Genomic DNA, 21,749 nt, shown 5'->3' on the forward strand with positions numbered 1-21,749 from the left:
TCACTTAAAGATCAGCGATTACTTCAAGGAAGGGAAGAAGGAATGATGCATTGTAGAATAGGACACATGTGAGATTGAGGGCAAGGTAAAGGAAAACCCAATGCTGTTTCTTTCACCTCCAGATGGCCAGTGCTGTCAGATCAGTCTGGCCTCTTAGGATTGATTGAGGATGGAGCTAAGTGGAGGGTTATGGTCTATGGTCTATAAGGAGAAAATGCATGCAATAGAAGGCCCATATAGCCTACAATACATAGCTTAGGCTACATGCCTACAATATTAGTGAGTTTGATCATTCCTTGACTAGAACTAGGTACAGGGTGAAGTTGTCTCTAGATACGTTAACTGAATTATGTTTGAGCTGATCTGCACAGCATTTACCATGAATGTGATCTCTGCTCACATCAGGGAAAAAGGCCTTTGAAAGGCAGCATTGTTGGCTGTATAGTGCACTGCTCTATAACGCACCTTTGGATTGAATCCCAACCTTAGTCCATAATAACTGCAAGAGTTGATTTGCTGGGCCAGTAGACTTCCTGTTGAATAATGCAGATGGAACTTTAATGTAGAAGGACACAACCGTTCAGCAGACAGAGGCACTATGATCAGGTGCAGCAAACATTAACAACACACTGTGAGTGAAGGGGATCAGGGAGTTTTAGGCCTGTACAACATGCACTGGTTTGCAGTGAAAAACCTTGTTCCCTAATGAATACGACTCAGATAAATATTTTGGATATCTCCATCTGAGGAGGAAATCCAATCCCGGGCAGCCATGAACAGTGGCTGGAAACAGGAAACATCCATCAGCTGTCAAGCCTAATGTGTGTGTGTGTGTGTGTGTGTGTGTGTGTGTGTGTGTGTGTGTGTGTGTGTGTGTGTGTGTGTGTGTGTGTGTGTGTGTGTGTGTGTGTGTGTGTGTGTGTGTGTGTGTGTGTAGATGCCTCTCTCATACAAGCCCATATATTATTGAAGTTAATCTTATAGGTATACAACCCCTCATTAAGTGGAACTCTACATGGTCATCAAAACCGGCAAAATGAGAACTACAGGCATGCTAAGATTACACCATCGTGTAGTATAATCAAGATTATCGTCAAGGCTGCCAATATTACATTGGTAAAACACCACCAATGCATTTAGGATTGAGGCAATATTTACCATGGTTATGATTGGTGTACGCAAAACTATATAACACTTTTTTTGCAATAAATAAAGTCAGATAACAAATCATGAAACTTTGTAAAACTGTTTCCAAGAGTTTATAAAAATCTGGCAGAAACGTATTTTCTTTAAATATCTGGTTGTATTGTGCTCAGTAGTCAATGAAACCGTATAGGTCATCAAAACTTTATGATATCTGTCTCCATCTACATTACACTGGCAAGCCCTCCTCAGGTTGCCAACAAACCAGAACTTGGAATCCAGCTCTCCAAGGAAGTGAACAGGTAAGGATTGGAGTTTGCAGTGTACAAATGCACTAAAAGTAAATTAGGTAGATGATAAAAAAAATAAACAAGACAGACATGATACAGTGTTGTCACTCAACACTTTTCAAATGTATCTGGAGTCTATGAAGTACTCTACTCTTTAGTCACCCGACCCTAAACAAAACTATAAGTGTATCGACGTACATGTTGTGATGGTACAACTTCATTTGTTAGCAGTAGTCTGCCCTGATGTCACGCCCTGACCTTAGAGATCCTTTTTATGTCTCTTTTTGGCTTGGTCAGGGTGTGATTTGGGGTGGGCATTCTATGTTTTGATTTTCTATTTCTATGTTTGGGCCGGGTATGGTTCTCCAACAGGGACAGCTGTCTATCGTTGTCTCTGATTGAGAACCATACTTAGGTAGCCCTTTTCCACCTGTCATTGTGGGAAGTTGTCTTTGTTTAGGGCACATAGCCTTTGAGCGTCACGGTTTCTTTCTTTTTTTGTAGTGTTTATTGTTTTGCTCGCCGTCATTTTGATTTAATAAAGAAAATGTACGCTCACCACGCTGCACCTTGGTCCAGTTCCTTCAACAGCCGTGACACCTGAAGTTTCTGCCATAATTGTGCCACATTTTATAAAGAGCTGATCTTGCTTGTAGTCTACCACATGACAACGTGTGACAGAAATGAACAACTACCAATGAGGAGGAAGATTAAGCCCTGTGTACTGATCTACTGAACAGGAGCATCATTGGGCTTTGGGCCTGACTTCTCATAATGTTGGCCAAATGGGACATATACTCTAATCAGTATCTGAGTGTAACGGGCATCTAAACATGGCACCAGTGTGGAGCCCACTGGGTTAGGGTTACAGCGGCCAGACTAGCGGTGCCAGTCGACAATGGCCCACTACCTCTGGAAAAGAGCCCTGCTGAAAAATACATGAGGAAACCCATACCTGTTTCCAGGTAACCGATGCAGCCTGAATCAAGAACCGTGACGGTGTGTGTGTGTGTGTGTGACGGTGTGTGTTTGTGTGTGTGGTTGCGTACATGCATGGGGTTGTGTGTGTGTGTGCTCACATCGGCAACTGTTTGATTCCTCTAGCTGATCAGATGCTTCATAGGGATGTTACCAGCAACCTGTGTTCCTGACAAGAGACATTGACAATCTAATCGGGATACAACATGAAACAGCACAGGCCTACAACACACCTAGAGTGAGTCAGGTCAAAGGTTCCGTCGAGGCTGAGTCGTTGTCTAATAGCTGGAAGTGTACGAATGGGAAAAGGGCATTAGTCAAACTGAGAAGACCTGCAGAGGGGACTTTGGTGGAGGGTGGTCTGCCTCAAGAAGCTTTGAGGCCTTACTGAGAGTTGTTTCAACAGTTCTAGAGGTCCTCTAGGGTGAACAAGCATGAATCCCATATGGAAAGTGTACAAGAGCAAAGTGCTGAAGACCCTGAACCCGGACCTAGAGGAGTACACGGAGGAAGAGGTAGGGAATAAAAAGCGTATCTTTCATCTGCAGATGTCCCCTGCAGATGTCTTGCTCTCCCTGATTCGAGTTTGTGTTCCACAAATTCAAGTTTGTGTTTGTCAGGTGTGGGCACTGATGTCAGATCAGGTAAAGAGAAAGCAAGCAGGTAAGAGCCCTGATCTAGGATCAATTCCCCACCGCCACTAACGTAGTCTTATTCACTGTGATCTAAAAGATACAGCAAATCCTAAAATCAGCACTCCTACTCTGAGACGCTTGATACACACAACCTCTCATTTAGGATCGCCTCACAGCGACAGATCTGTTGGTTTGCTTATTCGTTGTTGTTGAAGTTTGACCTATATCATTTTGTTCCGCTCACAAAGGCTTATTTCTGCTGGAGCTTTGAGGAAACTGCAGAGCAGTTCCTCTTGTGCTTTGTTATAGTTTTGGCTAAAACAGGCTAATCACTGTAGCATAGGCTTTCAATTGCAAAATCGAAACCCAAATCGTTGCTATAGTACTCTGTCTGCAGTAGCTGCTGGTTTATTCATATGAACCTTCACCCAACCCTCATACTGTAAATTATGTTAGCACTCATAGCTTGTCCATCATATTAGCTATCAGACATACTATCAGTGATGCCCGATATTGAATGGTTTTTAAAAAATCCAAGGGTCTTCCGATGATTGAGTTCACAGGATTTTTTTCTTGTCTCTCGACACCCCTGATGTGTCCGGGATTGGAACGTGCTGTAGGAACAAGGATGACCCAGTTCTTCGGTACATCGGAAACCTGATCTCGAACTGGAGCTGCGTACACGGATTTGATGGCATTCCAGTGACAGGGGATGAGACGGATACAGACAGAAAGTCCCGTATTCAAGCCCCCGTATTCAAGTCTCAGAGTAGGAGCGCTGATCTAGGATCAGTTTAGCCTATTAGATAATAATGAATAATATTATATGGATAGGATTGGGGGCTGATCCTAGATCCCCCCCTGAGACGCTGAGGTATGTTCAGACCAACCTCCCTCCCTGTGTCCTTGACATGGTGACAGTGCCTATGTGAACGATACTGCATTAGAATGATGTTTGAATACATAGTTTCCTTAGAGATCTTTGAGTTATGGGGGGAGTTTAGCTGTCATCGTTCTTACTGTATGTCTGAGAAAAGCAAAGTATATTTACCCTCTTGGAAATTAACTCTGTGGCAGCTTTTTCTATTCCTAAAGTGGATACAGAAATAAAGTAGGCTGTATATTCTCCCTCAGTTACTTATCTTTGGCATAATGGATTCAAAGGGATCCACAGGGATGACTCCGATCTCACTTCCTCAATACAGCAAACGATGCTGCTAGAAATTAAGATTTTGCTGTTGATGTGGATTATGTGTTACATTTGGGCACTGTCCAGCATTTTCAATGACAGACTTTTTCTTTACATTTTCTGTGTATTTATTTTTCCGGAGAGTGCTTGTAGTGTCTATATTAACGCACTAGAGGGCAACCACTACCAATAAATCGAATGCACTGAAAAGCAGGGTAGCCGAGTACAGCATGTGTTTTTACACAGAGCTCAATACTTCACTACCAACACTGCTGTGCTGAGGCTGACAATACAAATGTGTCATGATCATTGCTGGGCTTGTGTTCCCAGGTCAATAATGCAGAGATTGACATGAGCCCTGTCCAGGAGGATGAGGGGCCCAATGCAGTGTCTCAGCTGGCCAAGAGAGTAAGCGCACCCCCCCCCCCCCCCCACACACACACACAGCATGGAACTTAATGTGGACTTTACACGTTCATCTTACATTAATCATATTCCGAAGGATTGGCATTGGACAGTGCTCCAGTGCACACACACACCTTTGACACACACCTTGTGTGTGTGTGTGTGTGTGTGTGTGTGTGTGTGTGTGTGTGTGTGTGTGTGTGTGTGTGTGTGTGTGTGTGTGTGTGTGTGTGTGTGTGTGTGTGTGTGTGTGTGTTCAGATGCAGGGTGCCGGGGCTAAAGGCTGGAACAGGATGTCAGCACTCTTCAATAAAGAGGATGAGCACCAGCTATTGGAGGAGACTGAGAGCCCGCCTGTCCCAGACCAGTCAGTGGGACTCTACTCTTCTACACAGCTCTCTATTCCCCCCTCCTCTTCCTCCTCCTCCTACTGAACATGGGAATATTAGCCATGTCTGATGAACTAATGCTTAATTCAATAAGTACATAAATAATGTCATTTATATTAATTGAGTTAAACATATAATGATACACAAAATGATGGTCCTCCTCCCTTCCTTGTATCACCAGTCCACTAGCAGTGATGCCTGAGGAGCCGCAGAGACCGGCCAGAGCCTCAGGATTCTGGGGTAGCTTCGCCACTAACTGGAAACAAATGGCCACCTCGAAACAGGCTGAAGCCGCAGCAAACGAGACGGGCACGGTGGAGGAGGGTCAGGAGGCGGTGGGAGAGGGAGGTGGTGAGGGAGGAGGGGGGGAGAGTTACCAGGGGGAGAACGTGGAGGGAGAGCAGAGTCAAGATGGAGGAGGTGGGAGCAACACTAGCTTCTCCAAATACGCCATGCTGGGAGGAGGGAGCGAGAACACGCCCTTCAAGTGGAACTTTGTCACAGACAAGCTGGCTGAGTTGAAGACCAAGAGCATGTCTGGCCAGCAAGACTAACAAGCCAGCTGTAAGGAGGTGGGATGGGGTCTGGGGCAGGGGTTGAGCGGGGTCAGGGGGATGAGGGGGTACATGGGGCAGAATGCCCTCCTAGTCTATCCTGGTCCCAGATTGGTGCACGACAGTGACCATAGGAGTTGGCAAAGCAGCGTGAACAGATCTGGGACCAGGCTACTCGTAACCCGTTATCATCTTCATTCTACTTGCTCTGGTGTAGATTGTACCCATCACACCAACACCAGTAGCAAGGATGCCAATCTGTTGCTGCTGTAGCTGACTTGTCTCTTGGCAAAATAATGATAAAGCCAGTTAGTTTTAGCAGAAACAGACTGGCATTCAGGCTAACCTGAGCCACATCAAATCATTCCCAATCCCAAAAAGGACTTTCCAGATCTAAGGGAGTCTATAGGGAATTGGGACTAGGGGTCGATTTGAACTTTAGCACCTTTCCATACCTTCTCAATAGTGTTGAACTGTACAGCATATGAACCAGCGCTGGCACCCACAGATGGCATTTAGTTCATATCAGAGGACTCATACCTGAAAATGACATCAACTAACAGGCTGGATTAGATCAATTAACCAACAAAAACAGATTAGGAGATTACAGATTACAGAGGGGTAGTGGGATTAAGTGTTGGGTTATGGCACCAATTTGGAAAGGGATTTCATAGCCGATAAGATTATGCTTTCACTGTAAAACCATTTTGCAATGTACACAGGAAATATTGAATGTTTACTTGTGAAGTTAAGAATGGGGGAAATAGGATGTGCAAAATTTGAATGATTGGGACTACATGGCCTTTCAGGACATAATATTTGTCTAACTGTTTTTGGCTGACTGGTTCGTGGAGGTCATGGTTTGAGTGTCTTGGGTTTAACGTATTTGGGCATGAGACTGGTAACTTATTCTATTGCCCCTACAAAACACAATTGCAGCGTGACCCTACTGCAGTCATTTTGTAACACTTGTCTGTAAGAAAGTCATGTGTCCAAATTGCTATTTTCTGGCTGTCTTTTCTGTTTTCAATACGCGTTTTCAAATGTTTTGTTCTGATGTGTTGCTACCTCTTGTGCTCGAATAAACACTATTGCACTAATAATTCACCATAAAGAATGACAGGTCACTGAGGCAGAGCACATGCAAGGGCGTAGGTCTGACTTCAACATTGGGGTGGGACAATATCGCCTCTTGTTTCATATTGACCTTGTAAGATACACGCTTGCACGTGAGCCCAAAGCACATATGAGCCAATACACACGGGAGAACATGACAGAGGACGTAGACAAATGACAGCCAGACCTTTCTCCCAATCGCGACAGGAGGAGGGCGTTTGCAGCTGGGAGGGTCATTGACTTACGTGTGAACTCCAATACGTGCTAAGAACACATGAGGTCTATGGGACTAGCGTGGGAAGATCTAAGACACCCCTTGAGCCTTGTTGTCATGTGTGCATGTCTGTGTGAGCCTGGTCATGCTGTGCGTCTGTCTGTCTGTCATCATGGCCTGGTTACTATGGCACGGGTCCAACCGTTGTCTCATACCGCTCACCCTCAGGGTCAGTGAAGTCACAACCTATCTTGTTGTTGGACAGAAGATAAGTGGGGATATGAGAGGAGAGCATGGGGTTAGTTTGAAGAGTTTACAAGGTTGCCCTTTATAGGGAAGTCTTCTGCAGTCAACAGCAGGGGGCGATCTTTGCCAAGTCATGGGTCAACTTCACAGTGAGTATGGTACTACTGGAAAGTACCCAGGATGGTTCTCACTTACAGTCAGTCATCTGTTATAGAACAGCATATCTCTCAGTTACTCTTCATTTAACATTAGATAAGTTCAGACAGACAGACAGACAGACAGACAGACAGACAGACAGACCTCTCCCTTCCTCTCTCTGTCTTTTTCTTTCCCCTCTTTTATTTCCTCTCTCGGCATTCTGTTTCCTCCATGTCCTCTCTGTCAGCTCTCAATCCAATTTCCTGTCTAACCAACACACTTCCTGTCTCAAAACATTAGTTAGTTATGCTGAAAGCACTTCAATCGACTGGGTAAGTAGAAGTAACGGTACCTTCCAACTGGAGAATTGATTTTGAACCATCAGTGAGTTGGCTGAGTTGTGTCCCAAATGCCCCCCTATTCCCTGTATTGTGCATTCTTTTTGACCAGAGACCTGTCCCACTGGGCACACACTGGTTGAATCAACGTTGTTTCAACATCATGATGGTGAACCAACATGGAATAGTCGTTGAACTGACGTCTGTGCCCAGTGTGATGGGCCCTGGTCAAAAGTAGTACACTATATAGGGACTGCCACATCCTAAATCAACCCCTAGTTATTTCCCCTATGGACTTCACTCTATTTCTCGACAGTGAAAAGAGAATCCATTTATATTGATCGTCACTGGGCTATTCGACACTCCCTCTGTAGTGTGCGGCAGTGGGACAGCTGACAGAGAAAGGGTGATGCCACAGCTGTCAGCCTATGTTTGAATCGCAACAAGGCATTCCCCTTCCCACCCTTCAAGCCCCCTTCCTTCCCATCATGCCTCCTTCCCTCCCATCATGCCCCCTTCCTTCCCATCATGCCTCCTTCCCTCCCCTTCATGATCTCCGGTGTGCTGAAGTTTACTGGATGTCTAGGCTTCAAACATGTGTCGGTGAGCATTGGGTCACAAAGGTATGTTTAGTCCCTCAATTGGATAAACAAATGTGTTTGGTTGAGCTAATGTGTAATGTGCATCAAAGACAAGTCCACAGTGATTTTATACAATACACAATGTACACAAGAATAGTGGTCCCTGAATTTTAGTACATGTTCAAGTGGAGGGTTACTCATTTGAGAAATTGTAAAGAGAGAGAGAGAGAGAGAGAGAGAGAGAGAGAGAGAGAGAGAGCAACAGTGACTGAGATAGACTGCGAGAAAGAGACAGAGATACAGAGGAAGTGACAGAAAGAAAGAGATAAAAAAGAGAGCAACCTGAATCAGAAGGGTGTTGAAGGTTGTAACAGAGTGAGCCACAACAAGCCCAACCCCTAGATTAGGATGTTTAGGTTGAAGTACTCAATCTTATCTTGACATTGCTTGACTCCCAGATGCCCAGGCATACAGGTTGTCTTGTCTGGCGCCCTGCCCTGTTGAGAGATGTACATCCCCGTTTAAATATGTAACCCGAACCACACGGTCATTTCATAGGGGTGTATGGAGACACTTGAAAACCCTCTGTATCTCTCTTCACTCTCGTTCTCTCTCTGACGCTCCGTCTGTCTCGCTCTTTCTCTCGAAACCTGACCCTACCAACTCTGCGTCCTGTGCCAAACGGCCCATGTATGTTCTGTCCCCTTGTGTTTCCTGCTCTGTTCCCTCTGGGCCTCCCGTGCCTGCAGGTGTGTCTCTACCGCTACCTCCCTACTACATTCCAAGACATGATCTCAGATCAGCAGAGGACGGGTCTTTTTTCCCCCCGTTTTTAACCGCTGAATGACTGAACAATGACGACTTAACAGTAACACTCCTGTGCACAACACTGCCTGAGTTCTTCCATAAAGTAAGAACAGTCAACAAAAGCAGGCCACAAACGCTGTGTGAGCATGTGTTAATTGTTGCACTAAGCCCACACTATTTGACCACTCTTTCCTGGATCAGGAGAAGAAGGGAGCCGATAGTTTTGAAGTTTAATGAGCAGTGTTTGTAAGGGATTCTTTCTCACCCAAAATGCCCTATTGTGGTGAGGATACCTTTGTAATTATTGTGATGTGTAAAATTACACCTTGTTAATTATAGCATCAATCTAATGAGAAGACATGTGAATGTAATTATTAATCTAATGCTACTAACCTTAGCTGCATTTAACTAAGTACAGTTTGTAATGCTACTGGCACATAGACCAATGCAGGAGACACAATGCATGTTTGAGATTAACACATTTGCAGTCAGACTGTGCATAATCACTGGTCCACAAATCCCCTTGCATCCCAAAAAACTGCTCATTATGTGATGAAGATTAGTAATACTGTGCCTCACCGTGCTCAAACTGATCCACTCAAACACAATGGCAGACAAATGAAGAGGATATTACCCATAAGCCCTTTCATTGGTCAGCTATTTAAATCCATCATACAAACAGGATGAGCTCAGCAGGAGACTGTTCCGTCTGTGGTCATTTTTAGAACATATTTCAAAATGATTGGTTTGAATCAAATTGCTATGTGATTATAGCTGTGAGTTGACAATGCATTTTCATCCTGTCCAGTCTGTAAGTCGTCCTGGTCAGTTTGAGTCACACCTCAAACATAGGCAACCAGGCTGTCTGTTTTATCCCCGACAAGATCCAACTAGGCTACCCTATGTATGAAACAGACCTTGAAAATGACCAAAGCTTTCATGTCTTTGTCTCACATGGAAAAATAGTGAAATTATATTGCCCATACTTATGCCAACATTTTGAATTTGGCTCTAATGTCTCTCCTTTTACAAGCGTAGTAAAAACAAACAGTAAAGCCAGTGTTTTACTCACACAGTTCTTCCACAAGGAGCTTTCCTCCCTCAGCCAGACAGACATCCCCAGAAGCACCCACAGGTGACAGTCAGACTAGAGGTGGGACGTCTCTGTAGACCTGATCACAGACACAGGCAGCAGTACCATCTGGAAACCTACCTGTGTGAACAAGGTGTGTGAAACAACACACACGCACGTACACGCTCATGCACGCACACACACACACACGCACGCACGCACGCACGCACGCACGCACGCACGCACGCACGCACGCACGCACACACACACACACACACACACACACACACACACACACACACACACACACACACACACACACACACACACACACACACACACACACACTTAGGGAAAACAGATGTGAGGTGGACAGGGTATGTTATTGACCTGTCCACCTGGGTTTCCCCTGTGGATGTCTACCTGGCCTGCTGTCAGGGCCAATCAGGGGAATAATCTCTTCACAGCTTGGAGAGGACAAAGCACTCCAGTTCACAAGAGGTCACCTTTGAATACCTCTGATTTTTCTTTTTAATTGAACTTTTATTAAACATTTCCATCTTCAATGGAAACACAGAACAAAGTGTCAGAATCCATAGGTTAGTCATGGGATTCACTCTTGGATTCAGAGGTTTTCCTATTTGACAGTTTATAGTTATAAAATATTATTGATGTTACAGTTATTTCAGCTATGGGGTAAAGGACCTGCCAGATGTGCAGAATCAGCTCATTAACGCTCTTATCAAAGAAAAACAGCAGATAGCCAAAGTAGTCTGAGCCAGAACACTCATACTCCCAATCAAAGTGTTCTGCCGAGATTCGAGAGAGGGTTTACTTGATTTTCCCTTTTCGTTTGAGTTCCGTCTCACTCAGATGAACTCTGTCACGTACCCATAATCCAGAAGTGATAATGTGTTGATGATCCAGTCAGCGTGTGTGTGTGTGTGGGTGTGTGACTTTGTGTGTGTGTTAAAGAGTTGGACATGCTCACAGCGCAGTCATATGAAAAAACATAGAGTTGACAGCTTTTGCTTTTCCTGTCTTTCTTTTAAACCCAGAGAGCTGATCTGAAATCTGTGGCCGAATGTGAGGATTTAGGAAGTCTCCAAGGTTTTTCACCGGAAGAGAAAAAGAAGGCGGAAAGGGGTTCAATTATTCACACACACCCTCTTCTGTTCCTTCTAACCCATTCACGTTGCCTTGGGATTCTCACAGGAACTGGAGTGGCCGAGTTTTCAGCTCTCAGTTCGTAATCTGCCAACTCAATGTCAGCCGCTGTAATCTCCTGGGTCTTTAGGGGTGGATTTGGGACACCCCCTATATCCCTCCCCTTTTCGCTATCTCCCCCACTATCCCCATCAGAGGGGTCATCTGCCATTAAGTTCCCTTCCACCATCATCTCATACCCCTCAGCCTCCCCCAAAACTCCCAGAACACACACACAAGTCTTTAGAAGCCCCCCAGCCTCTCCACCCTTCCAACCCCCATCACCCACCTCTCCTTCTCTCTCTTTCCTCCTCCACTCTTAAACTGCAGGACATTTTATCCCACCTCCCAAACTTGGGACCGTTGCCTCAGTGCTCTGTAAATAGACTGATTTGTCTATGGTGATTATTATTAGTCTGTAACAAGGGTTGAGGTGTTGAGGGACTGACTGTTAAATGTCCAGGGAGTCAATAAGTTCTCAGTCAATTACGTACACCTTCATCTGTGCCGTCTTGAAGCCTGCTGCCTGCTTAAACACGGTTATATTGATTTTCCCTCAGCCATGATGTTTTACAGAAAGAGTTAGAGCAGAGAACTGCTATCTAATAAGTGAAAGAACGTAAGGATGATTGAAAACTTTATACAATCCACAGTGAAACCATTTTTGGACTTCAACTGACATCTTTCTCTGACAGTTAGTAACGACACTTAAGACACGTTGTATACTTTTCTTTTTGTCCATTTTATTCAAATTCAATCATTCAATTAAAACCAAAACAGTGTCATGGTTGTTGTTGGACAAAGTGACCCTCATAAAGTGGTGTTATGAGCTTTGTCTTTGCTTTGTATATTTGTGGTGGCTCTGAATGCAGGATGAGTTCAACAACCCCTCACCAAAATCCCTGTCCGTGTCACATTTCTGTTTCTACAGCTGTTTGGGATGTTGTTCTTTGCCCTGCTCCTGTGTTGCAGCTAGACCCCCCCCCCCCCCACCCACCATCACCCACTCACCCACTCCCTTTCAAACCCAGCCCTCTCCCCTTCCTAAACCCCACAGGGGGAAGGAACCACCACAGCTAGTTGAAAAAAGGCTCAGTCCTACCATCAGATACGGCAATATCAAACAAATAGCTAAGTCATCATCTTCGAGATAGCAAGCCAAGGAGGAAATGTCATATTGGTCATCCGAATGGTAGAACCCGAAGACAATATCCATACTTCAATACTTCATATCTTGTCTGAGATCAGTGCCTTAGAACAGCCAAAGGATGGCGGGGGCAGATAGGCTTATATATCCATTCTGGTCCCATGGGCCAGTCTTCCACCCCTTCCACCCCTTCCACTCCTCACACTCCCCCTTACTCCTGCAGTGGCTATGCATACCCCCGTCCGTCCCGACTGTCATCAAGGTGTCATTAAAAGCCCTGGTCTGCGTGTCTGCTAGTCGTTCCTCCATGGGCCCTGACAGGAATTCCTAATCATGCCGCCCAGCTCCTCCGTCTCTATTTCGGACCGACCTGGGAATCTGTGTGTGTCGCTGGGTACTGGGGGGGGGGGGGGGGTTGATAGGGAGTTGATAGAGGTTGTCAGGAGGCAGCGCTATTGTGGGATAGAGAGGATTGGAGGCTTTAACCTTGACCTGTATGGACTCAATTGACCATAAAACTGAAAATGTTTTAAACGGGATAATACACAATACAAAGGGATAACTCAGATATGACAGTCGTCTTTGGATGTCGCAAGAGCTATTGAATGATTGAATCATATTTGTGGTTTATTAGTATATCAGATGGACCCCATTGGCGGCAGGTAGCCTAGTGGTTAGAGCATTGGACCAGTAACCAAAAGGTTGCTGGATCGAATCCCCGAGCTGACGCGAGAGCATCCTGACTGGTATGGCAACTGCTCGGCCTCCGACGCAAGGCACTACAGAGAGTAGTGTGAACGGCCCAGTACATCACTGGGGCAAAGCTCCCTGCCATCCAGGACCTCTATACCTGGCGGTGTCAGAGGAAGGCCCCCAAAATTGTCAAAGACTCCAGCCACCCTAGTCATACACTGTTCTATCAGCTACCACACGGCAAGCGGTACCGTAGCGTACGTCTAGGTCCAAGAAGCTTCTTAACAGCTTCTACCCCCAAGCCATAAGACTCCTGAACATCTAGTCAAATGGCTACCCACACTATTTGCATTGCCCCCCCTCTCCACACCACTGCCACTCACTGTTGTCATCTATGCATAGTCACTTTAATTAACTCTACCTACATGTACATATTACCTCAACTAACCGGTGCCCCCACACATTGACTTGTACTGGCACCCCCCTGTATATATAGTTATTTTTTACTGCTCCTCTTTAATTACTTGTTACTTTTATCTCTTATTTTTATCCGTATTTTTTTAAACTGCAATGTTGGTTAAGGGCTCGTAAAGTAAGCATTTCACTGTAAGTTGTATTCAGCACATGTGACTAATAACATTTGATTTGATTTGATTTTGAATTCTACGACCCCTTTAGGTATATAAAATAAATTTGGGATAAAATATTGATTCAGGCCTTTAGAGAAACGCATTGAATAACATATTCATAAATGGCAAAAAAGAAATCAAAAGCAACAAGGTTTTGAGGTGTTTGTCCTTATATATGAGATATAAGAAAACTCAGGAAATGTTTGAGTTGGAACAAAACTACCTTCATACTCCCATTCATAAAAAAACAAAACAGGTACTGGTTACCTTCAGACGAGTCCTGTGATACTTGTGGGGGTCGTAGAGCAGCACGGATACCACCATCGTGCTCATGAGAGTCTCCCCTTTCCATAGAGTGGAAGTGTGGATGTGGTGGATTGACGCGGCAGCAATGCAAAAAAGATATCTCTAGTTTAAACTGACGGATTTTGATGGGGATTTTTGTATTATGTTACTTAGATTAACGCACCGCTGCGTCAATCGACTCTAAGGGGAACACCTTCCATGACCTAGACTGACCAGGTGAAAGCTATGATCCCTTATTGATGTCACTTGTTAAATCCACTTCAATCAGTGTAGATTAAGGGGAGGAGACAGGTTAAAGAAGAAATTGAGACATGGATTGTGTATTATGTGTGCCATTCAGAGGGTGAATGGGCAAGACAAATATTTAAGTGCCTTTGAACGGGGTATGGCACACCTGTTTGTGTCAAGAACTGCAACACTGCAGAATTTTTCACGCTTAACAGTTTCCTGTGTGTATCAAGCATGGTCCAAAGGACAACCAGCTAACTTGACACAACTGTGGGAAGCATTGGAGTCAACATGGGCCAGCATCCCTGTGGAACATCTTGTAGAGTCCATGCCCCAACTGACTTGAGGCTGTTCTGAAGGCAAATGGGGGGGTGCAACTCAATATTAGGATGGTGTTCCCAATGTCTGGTATTCTCGGTGTATATTGTTCTTAACCAGACTGTAAACCCAGTTTGACTGGGCCAAACATTGGATAGAGCGACTGCTCAGAGTTAAAAGGCCTGGATTAATGCTGTGCAAATCCCTTCAGTCAACATCCTTAGGTGACATCATGCAGGTGACTTGCTTTGAGGAAGGCCTAATTGAGTCACTCAAGAACTTTACACCTGTCTGAGTGACAGGTTAATTGACCAATTAGACACCTGGGTTAAGCTCTGGCCCCTCAGGGCGGTCTCTAGCCCAGCCCTCCATGTCATTTGAGTACACCACAGGACCACACAGAGCCCAGCCTGTCCGTACTGTGCCTGAGGGTCAGTTGCAGAAAGGCCTATATTAAGACAAAGACAAAGTCATCTCCTGTCTGCAATTTGAAGAATTAAATGTCCTATATTCATTTTAGAGGGAATAACTATCTTTGGACCACTTTGCACAGTTGTTGGCTCATTTGGGTTTGCCATGATGCACGAATATCACAGGCAATACATTACTTTTGATTGAATAAACATTTGCTCTCCAATTCAAATGAACGATTCTCCTGCAAGAGGAATGTTTGTTGTTATTTACACGTTAATGAGGGATATTTCTCAGCTAAGCAAACAAAATTGCTCAGAGGGTTGCATATAAATAGACTTCCCTGCAAAGCGCTATGCATCTCTTTTTCCTATCCTCTCTGTGCTGGAGATTCGGGGTGTACAGTTCTCCTAGAGTACATGTTCTCCTGCTGATCATTGTATAAGTACTGTATTTAAATGTAGAAATCAAAATGATCTGATGTGGTTACTCTGAAAAACTTGATAATTATACAGCTACCCTCTACGTGACACCGTAGAACAGTCTTCACTGGCCATCCAGGAAAATAAAAAGTAAAAAATGTTGACTTATAATCACCGATATACAGTAATTAGAGAGAAGACTTGACTCCGCTCTATATCAGGGTCCTACTCCTCCCTGTCAGTGCCTGCAGATGTTCAGATTGTGCATCCCTATACATCACTCATTTACACGTATCTCTTGGTCATCAATGACTTATGACGGACAATTGGAGTTTTGCCTGAGAACTGATGACTTCCTACTATGCCATATAGCAACTCTAGCTAGTTTCAACAGTGGACAGAGTGGTGAGCAGATATCCTCTAATATTATGGTCACCATATTCGGCTGCTATCTCAGGGGAGGTCCTGAGCAGCATGGCGCCGTGGTGGAGGACCGTTCCTCTCCCTGCCAACCAGGCGGGGGTTAAATAAGGAACAGCAAAACCCCGCAGCAGTGGGCGACTTTGGGCGAGGTCACACACACAAACACTGGTCTGGTCTGGTCTGTTTTGATGTTGGTCAGTCGGCGCTGGAGCACAGCAGGCAATCCCACAGGAGCCTAAGGAGAAACCCCATAGGGAGTGACATCTATACTCTTACTCTCTTACCCATGGGGATCATACGCAGAGCCATCTCCACTTCCTGTCTCTAAGTACATCTTATTAAAGGGATACCTTGGGATTTTGGCAATGGGAACCTTTATCTACTTCCCCAGAGTCGGATGAACTCATGGATACCATTTTTCTGTATCTGTGTTCAGTGTGAAGGACGTTAGAGGTTGTTTTGCGAGCCAATGCTAACTAGCGTTAGCGCAATGCCTGGACGTCTATGGCATCTACTAGCATGCTAGCAGATACCCATAGACTACCAGCCATTGCGCTAACGCTAGTTAGCATTGGCTCGCTAGTAACCCTTTAACACATAGCCTAGATTTCGAGGCTTCCTCACGTTCGTTTGCTCCAGAAGCTGAGTAATTCACTTAAATTGGACAGTGGGCAACAGATCTACTTCCCTGTAAAAAGCCTGGGAGTTGTATGTTTTTAGTCCGACTCTCTACCCCCTATCCTGGGCACTAATTTGGTCTAGCTTCCTGCTTCGTGGGAATATGTGCCAACTCGTCCCATGCAGATAAACAGTCGACAATTAGAGGGAGAAAGACAGAAGACAGTAAATTACTACCAAATCCTCCCTGCCGGCCAGTCCCCTGAGTCTGGCTGCTTTCTAATCAGGACGTTTCAGAGTGGTTGACCTCCTTTCTCTCTCACACACACTGCCCCAAGGTCACAGTCTTAAAGAGATATTTGGGGGTTTTGGCAATGAGTCACTTTATCTACTTCCCCAGAGTCAGATGAACTCGTGGATATCATTTTTATGTTTCTGCGTGCAGTTTGAAGGACGTTGTTATATCAGAGTAGTGCTAACTAGCGTTAGCGTAACGGCTGGAAGTCTATGGTATCTGCTAGCATGCATCGCAAAACTACTATCGAACTTCCTTCATACTGGACACAGAGACATAAAAACGGTATCCACGAGTTCAGTTGCCAAAATACCAAAGTATCCATGTAGACGGATTCTCCGCTTACGAGCAGAAATATTGTTGCCCCCCCCCCCCCCTTTTTTTAATAGGGAGATGTTATACTACAGTTTCTCAATCAGACCTGTTTCATCTTTGTACATTTCACAAACAAATTGAACGGCTTGGGTAACACATCAAAGCTCAAACCAAGAAAAGGAGCAAGTCACTCACTAGTTATAGCTGGCCCATATTGTGAACACATGGGGATAAGAGACAGTTTAACCCGGCTCTGAGAAAACATCAAGAACTGGAAGTGAAATAGAGTAAACGAAAACAGCGGGGATACAATACAATGGGCAATAAGGAAGATTGTATTGTGAGGGTTTTAGTATGACCTTTAAACTCCCTAGGAGTCGAATGTCAAAGCATGAAACGTCTAGTTGAATGTTTCTACTAACCCATCTACAGCAGCTGTCTGCCTGATGTTTGCTCCACGTTAGTTCCCACATGACTAGGAATAGATCAGAACATATGATTAGCCAACTCTCCTCACCATAGATCCTCTTTTATAAACAATTAGGTTGCTGTATATTTTAGCATTATACTGTATAGTAAACCCAAGTTGCAATGACTATAATTGTTTTTTATGTCTCATAAAGAAAATGTATATTATTGCTGACAATTTATGAGTGATATAACCCGAACATAGCAAGATTTGGTACATTTAAATAATATTGTTTTTTTCTTCAGAAAATTCAGTTGTTCATGTTTCATAACCAATCAATCAAATGTATTTATAAAGCCCTTCTTACATCAGCTGATGTCACAAAGTGCTATACAGAAACACAGCCTAGAACCCCAAACAGTAAGCATTGAAGCACGGTGGCTTGGAAAAACTCCCTAGAAAGGCAGGATCCTAGGAAGAAACCTAGAGAGGAACCAGGCTATGAGGGGTGGCCAGTCCTCTTCTGGCTGTGCCGGGTGGAGATTATAACAGAACATGGCCAAGATGTTCAAATGTTCATAGATGACCAGCACGGTCAGATAATAATTACAGTGGTTGTAGAGGGTGCAACAGGTCAGCACCTCAGGAGTAAATGTCAGTTGGCTTTTCATAGCCGATCATGCAGAGTATCTCTACCGCACCTGCTGTCTCTAGAGAGTTGAAAACAGCAGGTCTGGGACAGGTAGCACGTCCAGTGAACAGGTCAGGGTTCCATAGCCGCAGGCAGAACAGTTGAAACTGGAACAGCAGCAGAACCAGGTGGACTGGGGACAGCAAGGAGTCATCAGGCCAGGTTGTCACGCCCTGACCTTAGAGAGCGGTTTTATTTCTCTATTTGGTTAGGTTTTTTCTAGGCTTCTGTATTTCTATGTTTTGCCCATGTATGGTTCTCAATCAGGGACAGCTGTCTATTGTTGTCTCTGATTGACAATCATATTTAGGCAGCCTTTTTCCCACCTAATGTTGTGGGTAATTATTATTTTTCTGTGTGTGTTTGTGTGCACCTCAGTTGCGTCACGTTCTTTGCTGTTTACCTGTTTGTTTTGTTGGTTAAGTTTGTCACTTCGATTAAAAGATGTGGAACGACATGCACGCTGCGCCTTGGTTGTTTTATGACAGGGAGTTTGAGGAAAGCGAGTGTGACACAGGTAGTCCTGAGGCATAAGTGTTGTCATATAAGGTTCCCGTCTTAAAAAATCCCTTTTGAGTTCACTGTACATTCACAGAGCCGATAAACCCAACACACCCAGGCTACCCCAGGTTAGATCCACGGTTGGTTCCAGCATTGTGTTTCCACTGACCCTCTCCCTACCCTGTATCAATATGCTTTAATCTGCCATGATCCTTGGGTCTTCTCAGTCACAGTAAAAACATCACTGAAACAACATGGAATTAGATGAAATTAGTCAATATCAGGCCGCTTTTTATATGACATGTTTTGGATGACTAAGTAAACTGTTTGTATTGTAATTTGCCACTTCGACTCTTGAGGCTTTGCAGCTGTCACTAATGACATTATCAACTTTTCACAGCTGACGCAAAGCAGCGAGTGTGAGGGGGTGTTACTGAGTCTGAGTGGGACATTTTAACTAAGGAAGTCTGTAGCATATTAAAGTTCCAAAACTCCTGACCGCAACCAAGCCAACACCACCAGCATCTCAATAACCGTAGGCTTCGGTTTCGGTTCAACAAGAACTAGTCAAACCTTGCCCCACAATGGGCTCCATTGACCTCGCCACCACATACAGAAAATAAAACACATGCAACTCGTCTGCTCTTCCTGGAAGTTTCTACCCGAACCAACCCAAACCCCCTCCCTCCCCATCGTTGTTGTCTTTCCTGACGTCAATCCGTCTTGTGGAGAGGAGCTAGCCGTGTGTGCTGGTGTCTCCTGGTCAGGTTTCCCACAGGGGCGCACTATACCTCTTCTCCCTGACCCCAGGGAGCGAAGGTCGCATGAGAGAGGGGCGTGAAAAGGGCTATCTTCTGATTTATGGCCCGGTGGAGCCATTGGATCCCCCTGGTTTCTCCAGCATCCCGTGGTTTTTGTTAGGGGAGGGGGCACACTGAAACTGAACCACCACCCACCCCCACTCACACCCCATCTACGGGTTTAGGGTATAAGGTTTCAAACCTCCATAGAGACAGGGTTGGGTATGGGGAACGGGTGGGTGGGTGGATGGGTGGATGGTAGGTGTGTTTCTTACTTTCTCTGTAGGTGTACAATGTAGAGTAGATTGGGGTGTTGGAATCAATCTGATCAGGTTCTGGGAGCTACATTATATAACCCTAGGAATATACTGTAGCCTACATCACAGCATGACTCATTACATACTCAATTACATAAATCCAGGGCCGTGCACAGACCTTTCAGGGGGCAGGTGCTCAAAATGAAAAAGCTGGCTCACCCAATGACGCGCAGCTCACTTGCTGGCTGGCCCGATGTGCTCGTGCCAAAAGCCTCCCACTGGGCACAGACGTCAATTCAACGTCTATTTCACGTTGGTTTAACGTCATTTTGTTGAAACGTGGAAACAACGTTGATTCAACCAGTGTTTGCCCACTGGGCTATCTCTCTGTTGTAAACAATGTTTGCTCAATAGGCCTATTTGGAAGGTAATAAAATATATTTTTTTACAGCAGACAGATTAGAGTCCTTTCTTTCAGCAGGGTCCATTTGCTTTCCAACATGTGTTTTCCAGCAATTTTATTAAATATTGTGAAAGGCCTGTTTGTCTCCATGCTGTTCACTGACAGATGTTCCGTGCGTTCCCGACTCTAGGCTATGCCTTGTTATTGGGTCACTCACAATCCACAGCTAGGCAATAAAAAATAAAAAGCTATTGATCCTTACAAGCCATGCATGTTTGGATACCGGTTCACACAAATTCTACATAAAGGGCACACACGGAAAAAGGTATAACCCGGGCTCACGTGAGCTCCGTACAGGGCAGACAAACAGACGGGGTGGGGGGGTGAACTTGACGACGTCACAACGACTTGGGGGCAGTGGGTTTACTATACCACCACCCAAAGTGCCACTTAGTGAGTGGGAGGGCAAAGGGGCAGGTAGACCCCTATCTGTGCACGTGCCAGCATAAATCCCAGATAAATCATTGCATGAAGTCATCATATGTTTGAGTTGTTTTTCCCCCCTGTTATGGAGTAGTTTTGAGTCAGTCGGAGGTTTGTCCCAGGTTTGTGTCACCGGGTACTCGGACCTGAGCTATACCAGACTGTGTGGGCATGTGTCGACCCCTCTGTTCCCAAGCTCTCTGACCGCAAGGACACACACACACACACACACACACACACACAACCATTTGAGGCCTCCAACTAACTTCCCCCATTAGTTTGTTGTTGTCACTGACTAAGACATCCCTTAGGAAAACGTGCGTCAGGAATGCCTCTGGTCTCTGTGCCATGTGCTAGCACTATCATCATGATCCTGTGCCCCTGTGTGTGTGTGTGTGTGTGTGTGTGTGTGTGTGTGTGTGTGTGTGTGTGTGTGTGTGTGTGTGTGTGTGTGTGTGTGTGTGTGTGTGTGTGTGCACGTGTGTGTGTGTGTGCACGTGTGTGTGTGTGTGTGCGTGCGTGTGTGCGTCCGTGCGTACGTACGTGCGCGTGTTTGCATGCTCTGGTGTAAGTGTGTGTGTGTGTGTGTGTGTATGTGTGTGTGTGTGTGTGTGTGTGTGTGTGTGTGTGTGTGTGTGTGTGTGTGTGTGTGTGCACGTGTGTGTGTGTGTGCACGTGTGTGTGTGTGTGTGTGCGTGCGTGCGTCCGTGCGTACGTACGTGCGCGTGTTTGCATGCTCTGGTGTAAGTGTGTGTGTGTGTGTGTGTGCATGTGTGTGTGTGTTCGTATGCTCTGGTTTAAGTGTGTGTGTGTGTGTGCGTGTGTGTGTGTGTTCATCCCCCTTTCCCTATATCTCTCTATGAGTCATGGATCGGGCTTCACTCCAGCGTGCTGGACGGTTGCAGCACGCTGGAGCTGCTGGCCCAGAAGAACTAGGCCAGATTTGACACACTTCACATCCCCTGCTAACCCTGACACACATTTCTATTCAGAGTGCAGGGAGGGAAAACAGAGCACGAATTGCTATCCAACAGCGCAAGAACACACACTAATAATATCGGCAGCAGTAAAATACAGTATGTCTTTTTGAGGGGGAATA

The 21,749-nt window shown here is 45.2% G+C and overlaps 1 protein-coding gene across 1 annotated transcript; it reads left to right on the forward strand.

Moving 5' to 3' along the window:
* The first annotated feature begins 2,471 nt into the window (after positions 1-2,471).
* Positions 2,472-5,595, forward strand: LOC129837961 (uncharacterized protein C1orf232-like). Its single transcript, XM_055904558.1, has 4 exons — positions 2,472-2,926; positions 4,566-4,643; positions 4,901-5,007; positions 5,211-5,595. Exons 1-4 carry the CDS (start codon positions 2,846-2,848, stop codon positions 5,581-5,583), a joined length of 639 nt encoding a protein of 212 aa, XP_055760533.1. The 5' UTR covers positions 2,472-2,845; the 3' UTR covers positions 5,584-5,595.
* The last annotated feature ends 16,154 nt before the right edge of the window (positions 5,596-21,749 follow it).

The sequence above is a fragment of the Salvelinus fontinalis genome, chromosome 38 (genome assembly GCF_029448725.1).
Source record: "Salvelinus fontinalis isolate EN_2023a chromosome 38, ASM2944872v1, whole genome shotgun sequence".
Taxonomy (NCBI): domain Eukaryota; kingdom Metazoa; phylum Chordata; class Actinopteri; order Salmoniformes; family Salmonidae; genus Salvelinus; species Salvelinus fontinalis.